The 8,182-nt window shown below is 35.3% G+C and overlaps 1 protein-coding gene across 1 annotated transcript; it reads left to right on the top strand.

Moving 5' to 3' along the window:
• LOC130729341 (E3 ubiquitin-protein ligase PRT1-like) lies at nt 1-8,182 on the top strand. The gene is made up of 8 exons (XM_057581066.1): nt 1-182; nt 734-824; nt 1,267-1,295; nt 1,377-1,556; nt 4,564-4,932; nt 5,042-5,245; nt 6,292-6,386; nt 7,311-8,182. Exons 2-8 carry the CDS (start codon nt 742-744, stop codon nt 7,623-7,625), a joined length of 1,275 nt encoding a protein of 424 aa, XP_057437049.1. The 5' UTR covers nt 1-182; nt 734-741; the 3' UTR covers nt 7,626-8,182.

Consider the following 8,182-nt stretch of genomic DNA (forward strand, 5'->3'; position numbering starts at 1 on the left):
TCTCAGGAAGAGAACCTCATCATTCCCCTCTCCAAACTCTCACTCACCCCTCACCTGATCAACATTCGAAATAATCTTTGGGAACAGATACTCGATCGAGACTCTTAAAATCGTAGTAGAAAACCTCACATCACCATTGCACATCCTCATCTCATCTAGCCTTCCGTTTTCCCTGAATACCTGTGAGTCATGTTTGTATAGTATTTAACTATTTATGTATAATATATACATATGAGAATGAATTTTTTTTTTTTGAGATACACATGAGAATGATTAAGTTACATCAATATATTGATAAATGATAAAGATAACCGTTAAAACCATTACATATGTAAATTGCTGAATTCGATTTTTTTTTATGAAATCATAAACCTCACTCATAAATTGCATAATTCATTTTAGCAAATCATTGAATCAATCACCCTTCTATTCATCGTCATGGCTTATAAAAAAAAAACCCTCCGCGCATCGCATGTTTCAATCATAGTAATATAAAAATAAAAATGAGAGGCCCAAAATGTAAAGATTCGCGATTTTATGAAAAAAAATAAAATAACGCAACATTTTGCTTCCCCACCGTCATATAAAATCGATTTTTTTTTTTTATGTGAATAACTAAAATTAAAAATTATGTTATGACATCTTATACTTTTATCCAACAAAAAAAAAAAACATCTTATACTTTTTTCTGGTGCAATCTTGAATCCCATTTGATACCGCCGCGAATTCAAAGATCAGAAAATGGAGAACAGCGAATTCAAAGATGAGATAATGGACATTGACCATGGAGAAACCCCTGATTCCTTTTGTTGCTCCGTTTGCCTGTAAGTCTCTTCAATTCATTGCTGTTGTTTCATTATCTGCTTCTTTTGCCAATCAAGAACAAAGGAAAAGGGAAATACCCTTTTCTTTGTTATTCATCAAGGTTCAATTTTGTTCTTGAATTCTTATTCATATTTCAAAAGGGTCACAGGAAAAAAAATTATTTGGGAATTTAGTTGAGTTCATGGGCACAATTCGAATTTTTGTTTTTTCTTTGTGCCTTTCATGATCTTATGTTGGTCTGCATACATCATATATCTTGAATTTTATTGAATACCAATTCATTGAATTATTTTAAGTTAGAGTGAAATTTGATCAATTATCTTAAATTATTTTTTGTGAAGCTGGTTTTGGTTACTGCATCATTCTAAGTTGGTCTATGAGGTGCCTTATTTTCTTTATCAAATTGTACTCACTGATTTTGAATCTGCTATAATTCTGCAGGGATCTATTATACAAGCCCATTGTACTATGTAAGGCATCATTATTTTCTAGAAATTCATGTGAATTTGTTAGTAGTGTGATAATAATCAATCTTTCTCCCCTATTTTCAGCTTGTGGTCACATGTGCTGTTTCTGGTGTGTCTATAAATCAATGAATTGTCTACGAGAGTCTCAGTGTCCAATATGTAGGCACCAATACTATCACTTTCCAACAGTCTGCCAAATGCTTCACTTTTTGCTTCTTAAGGTCTATCCTGTTGCGTACACCAGAAGGATAAATCAAACTCTTGGTATGTCTCTTTCTCTAATGGCTTATATACGAGCATATTAAAATATACATGTGCAATGTTTCTTATTCAGTTACTTTTTGTAAAATCATTTTATTTTATGTGATACTTCTGTTCAAAAAAGCTTTAGAGAGAGGTGTGCTGTTTAATTGTTATTTTTAGTATTGTGAGACTTCTCTACTGGCTTATTGTTATATTTTGTTGATATTTTTTTCTTGAGAAGTGACAATGCTAAAGAATATTTTTCTGTTTGTTTTTAGTCATTCATGAATCATGATCATGGGTGGAATTTTACACAACTAGTCTAGTTATGCTCATACACCACAACAAAATAAAATGAGTTGCTGGCACACTCTTGTTGAATGCCATTGCTCCTTTGACGTTTTGGGGGAATGTTATTCTTACTGCTGGATATTTAATAAATAGGATGTCGTTTTCTGTGTTAGGAAATCAAATTCCCCATTCCTTGATGTTTCCTGAATGCTCTTTATTATGGCCCTCCTTGTTTTTTAAGGTACTTTTTTTGTTCATGATCTCCACAACATGATAAGCCGTCTACTCACTATCCAGTGTTCTTTTCTTGGATACTCTCATGTTCAAAAAGATTATTGATGTCACTCTTCTACCACTCATCGGTTCTACACATCAGCAAATATCACTTTTTTTGAAGATACACCATACTTAGCTACTCTAGGTTTCCCTTGCTTAGGTAATGCATGTTCCTCAGTTAGACTATGTTTTGTCTGCTACTACTCTCGAGGCACTAAATACTTCATTACCACCAAAACCGGATCCTGACTTGCACTGTTTTAGCATCACTTTCAAGTGTTTGCCACGTTCCACTGTCCCGGACACCACTCTTGCTACTTAGCCAAGTGATTTAACTCCTGCTCCAATCACTTCTCATGCTCCAGCTCCACCTGCTTCCACTAATGTTTCCATTTTCCTCCATAAAGGTAAATGTTCTGCCATTAATCCTCATCATGTTTACAATTTTCTCTCTTATCTTCGTTTGTCTCCTACGGTCCTACCTACTATATGCCTTTGTCTCTGCTATTTCATCAGTTACCATTCCTAAGACAGTACAGGAAGCTCTATCCCATCCAGAATGGCGACAGGAAATGATTGAGAAGATGGAGGCTTTAGAATCTAACCACATAAGGATACTTGTCCCACCTCCTCGTATGACCTCACCTCGTCACCTTGTCTCTTTAGCTATTGCTGACATGAAGCACCCATCCTTCCTTATTTCAATCAGATATTAAAGTTCTTTCTTGTATGTTGACTTGAAGGCTGAGATCTATATGGAGTAACCTCCTGGGTTTTTGCCTCCGGGGTATGTCTTGTGTGTAAGTTTCAGAAGTACCTATATGGCTTAAAACAGTTGTCTTGAGCTTGGTTTGGTCATTCAGCAAAGTTTTACAGCAGTTTGGGATGATTCTCTGCGATGCATTCCTTTTTTCTTCCTTAAATTCTTATCATAAATGAATATATCTATCTTGAAGTCTGTGTTATGTTGATGATATTGTGATTATAGTTATTATCAAGAAGGCATCAAGGCCCGTAAGCAACACTTATTTCAGTACTTTTAGACTAAGGTCTTAGGTCCTTTGCATTATTTTCTTAGGATTGAGTCGACTCAGTCAAAGTCAAGCATTGCTATCTTATTGAGAAAGTATGGTCTAGATATTTGGAGGGGACTAGTCTTCTATATCAAAAACCAGTTAGGACCCCATAGATCCTAATGTCAAGCTTCTGCCCAATCAGGGGGAGCCCTTTACTGGCCCAGGAAAATACTGGAGACTAGTGGGAAGTTAAATTATCTCGCAATTGTCAGGCTTGATATATCATTCATAGTTAGTGTTGTAACCAAAGTATCAATTCTCCCCCTAATAGTCATTGGTAGGTCGTTTTTCGTATCAGGTTACAGTGGTATTGTTGGATACTCAGATGTGGATAAGACTGGTGATGCGAGTGATTGGCAGTGTACTACAGGTTAATTCTGATTTGATGTTTCCCCTTTTCTCTGGAAAAAGTAAGAAGCAAAGTGCCGTTGCTAGATCAAGTAGGTTCACACAACTTGTGAACTCCTGTGGTTGAAGCATTTAACTTAAGAGTTGCAGTTCTGTGGCATTGGCCCTATGGATAGAAATGTGTGATAACTAGTCAGCTTTTCATTTCTCCTTTCAATCCAGTCTTTTATGAGAGAATAAAACATATAGAAGTTGGTTGTCATTTCATTAGAGAAGAAAGTCCTTTCTGGCGTCAACGAAACCTCATCTGTTTGCTCCAAGGATCAATTTGTAACTACCTTCACCAATTCTTTAAGGGGTCTGAGGATATATTCTACATATGTTCCAAGCCGGATGCATATGATCTATAACCTCCAGCTTGAGGGGGAATATTGAGATATATGTTATATATGTTGAGATATTATGTAATTAAATTGTTCTCCTATTTCGATGAATAGATCATTGATTGATTAAGATCAGATTTCCTTTGTAATCTCATTATTATCGTTTCCTAATATATTTGATTCTGCAATCCCTGAACTTCAGAGACTGACTAGGAAACCTTGTATATAGATATTGTACATCTCAACCGTGGAATACATATCAAATATTCAGAATATTTTCTGTCTCTAGTATCTGATAGCAAATTATTTTAAAAAATTATCTAAATGTATCCTCCATTTGGTTCCCATGATTACCGCCGCCATATATACTTGATATAGGCATGTAGGATTTTCTATGTGTAATAGCATGTATAAATATTTGCATCTCTGTTTTGAATTCTATTTTCTAATGTTCTGTGGATATTGTAAACTTTATTATATGATTTTCTTTCTATCCTTGTTACCATATCCTGATCCTTGGTATTTCTTGTATGCTTTTTGATGATGCAGTTCTTGACATGACTTTCCATTAAATGTGTAATTATCATAGAAGATTACTTTTGGACTTCTTATCGGGCTTAGTTACAATAATTCTTCATTCATCTCTTGTTTTAGAGGAAGAAAAGAAATCGGGCTTCTATTCCCCTGAATTTGATCCTGATACATGTGAATCCCAAGCTAAATTTGGTCATTCTGGTAGCCCTTCTTCCTCCTCTATTACACATCTCGTGCCCAGCTTATGCAACGTGGGAACTTCTGAAGGTATGGAACAATCAAAGTCCACCAACCATGAAGGAGACGATGGCACCATCCATTCTAAACGCTCTTCCATTGGAGAAGCTGAAATTATTGGGACTCCTATTAAAGGACAAAAATCGTCTCAGGATGAGCTTTGCCCACCACAGAAATTGTCAGTTGCAGATGTGATGTGTATAATGTGCAAGCAACTTCTCTGTCAACCTGTAGTCCTTAATTGTGGCCATGGTACTCAATCCATTTATGTTTTCTTTTATTTTAAATTGATTAAGACCATCAATAACAGAACACTTAGTTGGCATTTTTTTGTTTTTCTACTTTCCCTCATTTTCTATAGTATACTGTGAAACTTGTGTCATCAAGTTAGCTGATGAGATGCTTAGATGCCAAGTTTGCCAAAGTCCGCATCCAAGAGGATTTCCAAAAGTGTGTTTGGAGTTTGATCAGTTTCTGGAAGAACAATTTCCTGAAGAATATAAATGGCGAAGAGATGCTATTGAACTAAGGCAGATCAAAGTGAAACCAGAGACCCCTTCTTCTTGTATGTATATTTGACTACATTTTTTTATGCATGTTTGATATCTTGAAACATATATTTTTTTTATACATGCTTATATTCCAGCTTTCCTTTGAGATATTTGAATTTTATGTACAGTTTGGCCTGCTTGAGTACCGAGAGTTAACCTTGCAAGCACCTGCACTAATGAGAAATAGTTGAAATTAATAGAATCTAAGGATATTTCACTGAATTTCTATAAGGATTAGAATCCAAAGTTGAAAGTTAGTGGTGGTAAGTTGTTCATATTTCATTTTGGCCACCGAAATTTATTTTAAAAAACTGAATAATTCAGCTTATAGAGTAAATTAATTGACTTTCATTAAGGTTTACCTAACTTCCACATAGTCACTGTTGTGCTTGATTTGGGTGTCAGTCTTAAGTTGTGAAGATGAAATATAACGAGCTGTATAGTGAAATCTGTCTTAGATGTGCAGGTCCTAATGTTAGTGTACATGTATATCAACTTATAGTCTTCTAGCCTTGCTTTTGGTTTCCTTTGTGCTTCATTTTTTGTCTGAAAACTGTAGCCACTTAGCTGGACATTTTTCAACCTTTTAAGGCTTATATTATTTAAAATAATTGCCTCAAACCCTTTAGCTTTCATCCATTTGTAAACAGCCACCACAAATTATCCCCAATCGTAACCTTTCGTACTTATAAGAAATACTGATAAATATTGTCTGGCACACACCTTATTTTAATTCCTAAGTCCATTTTTTATTTAGTGAAACCCACATGAAGTTCACCCAATAATAGTATGTGGAACAATGTCGATAGCTAGCATTTATCCATATTAGTTTTTTCATTCAATTTGTAATTGCACCTATTTAATTTAATTATTTCACATATCTTTTTACAAATAAAAAAAAGAAACAGACCTTTCTTTCTCACTAGAACCTTTCATTGCTCTTAGAATTTGGACTATGCCTAACTTTACCCCAAAAGTTAACTTAGATAAGACCTTATAATAAAGGGTAGATTTATGCTATTTTACAGTGTTCTTCCAGTGACTATGTATTTTCTTTCAGGTTCATCAAACAACCATAACAAAGGAGAAAAAATCGAATTTTGGTCTGATCCTGAGTCAAAAGTTCATATTGGAGTTGGTTGTGATTTTTGCGGGGTAAAAGCTCTAGTCCATCATAATCATATGTTGCGTTTTTGTTGATGTTGTACTTAACTTATTGTTTTTGTTGTTGTTATTCATTATTTGTCATTACTCATTACTATTTTTATGGGGGGGGTGGTGGGAGAGGGTGGTCTAGTCTAGGTTGGTGAGAGTATGAATGCATGTGAATATTTCTATGGTAGTGTATAGATTTTTCTGTTCCGTTCATTGACCTAAGATAGGTACTCATCAATTTATGTGGTTGCTTGCCTTTGATTACTGGCAGTTAGTTGACTTGCAGTTCACATTTGAGTTCTCGCATTTGCTCAAAAGGGAGCAACACATACCCTGTTTTAACTGCAAACCTGAAACGGTTTGGCTTATTTGCACCAGTGCTAATTAAATGATACTTCCACAGATATTCACCTCATCATTATTATTATTGTTTTCAAATTGATCGATAAGGTCTCACTTGGCAATTTCATTCTTTTAAAGCCATATTTTGTATGTGTTTCCAAGGTGGTAATTTATCTAATCTTCCCTCAAGTTCCCCCTCTTTTATAAGGGAGCATGTTGATATAGCATTGTGGCATTGACGTTGAAATCCATGTGATCAATTCTTGATAAAAGGTGAAAAGGCTTGGTCGTTGTTATTGTTTTCATTTTTGTCCTGTCATCTAGCTTTTAAAATTCGGTGATGCCTAACTCTGTCCCAAAAGCTAGCTTAGGTGTGAGGGTTGCTCTATCCTTTATACACACTTTTTTGGCCATATCTCTAGTCAATGGGAGACTTCTCAACAAACTATAAATTGTAGGTTACATGCCTAGCTTTTTTCCATTATGCTAGTTTTATATCTTTCAATGTTCCAATGTCTATACTACTGTGCTTATAGTTATCTGCACTCTGCAGTGTGCTAACTGTGTAGCTTGTTTTTGCAGATGTATCCTATCATTGGAGATAGATATAAATGCGAGGACTGTAAGGAGAAGATGGGTTTTGATCTTTGTGGTGATTGCTATGACACCCGTTCCAAGCTTCCAGGCCGATTTAATCAACAACACACCTCAGAGCACAGATTCAAGCTTGTACAACCCAATGTTATTCGTAACATAATGTTGAGGCTGGTCACGGGACAGTTAGGGGACAGTTCCATTGTCAATGAGTCTTTAGAAAATCTGGAATTTCCATCTGAAGCCTCCGGTTTGTTTGATGATGGAGAAGATAACCAGAATGATCCTGAAGCTACCAGTTGAAAAACTGAACTCACAAAATGTCCATAGAATCTTCTGTTGGTGTGTGGGGGTTTTAGTTATCTTTCTGATCTAACAGGTTCTGATGATGCAAGGCTTCAAGCAAGTTTGCAAATCAATTGGTTGGCAATTCTCAGTTGCTCGTGATTTTCCTACTTCATGCCAACTTCTAGTTCTTGGCTTTATTTTTACTACGCTATTGAAGGATCTGGATTCTCTCATGTGGAAACTTTCACATGTTGAAATCCTGCATTTCTTTCTCTCTTCATAAAGTGAAACCCTTTGAACTTTTATGAAGCGAGAGATAGATACAATGTTTCACTTAACATCCTAATCCCCAATTGAATATGTCTCCAGCATGTGGCAATGCTTGACCTATTTCATCAATGTCATTAGATGCAGACAATTTTGTTAGACCTTCATGGACCTGGCAATTTGAAGATATTCAGGGGAATGTAAGGATTTTTCATTGTAATAATTCTTATATCATTCTGAATTATAATCCAAGGAACATGTTTTACTTTTACTTTTGTTTAAGTGCTAATTTCAATCCACCAAAA

The sequence above is a fragment of the Lotus japonicus genome, chromosome 1, assembly GCF_012489685.1.
Source record: "Lotus japonicus ecotype B-129 chromosome 1, LjGifu_v1.2".
Taxonomy (NCBI): Eukaryota; Viridiplantae; Streptophyta; class Magnoliopsida; order Fabales; family Fabaceae; genus Lotus; species Lotus japonicus.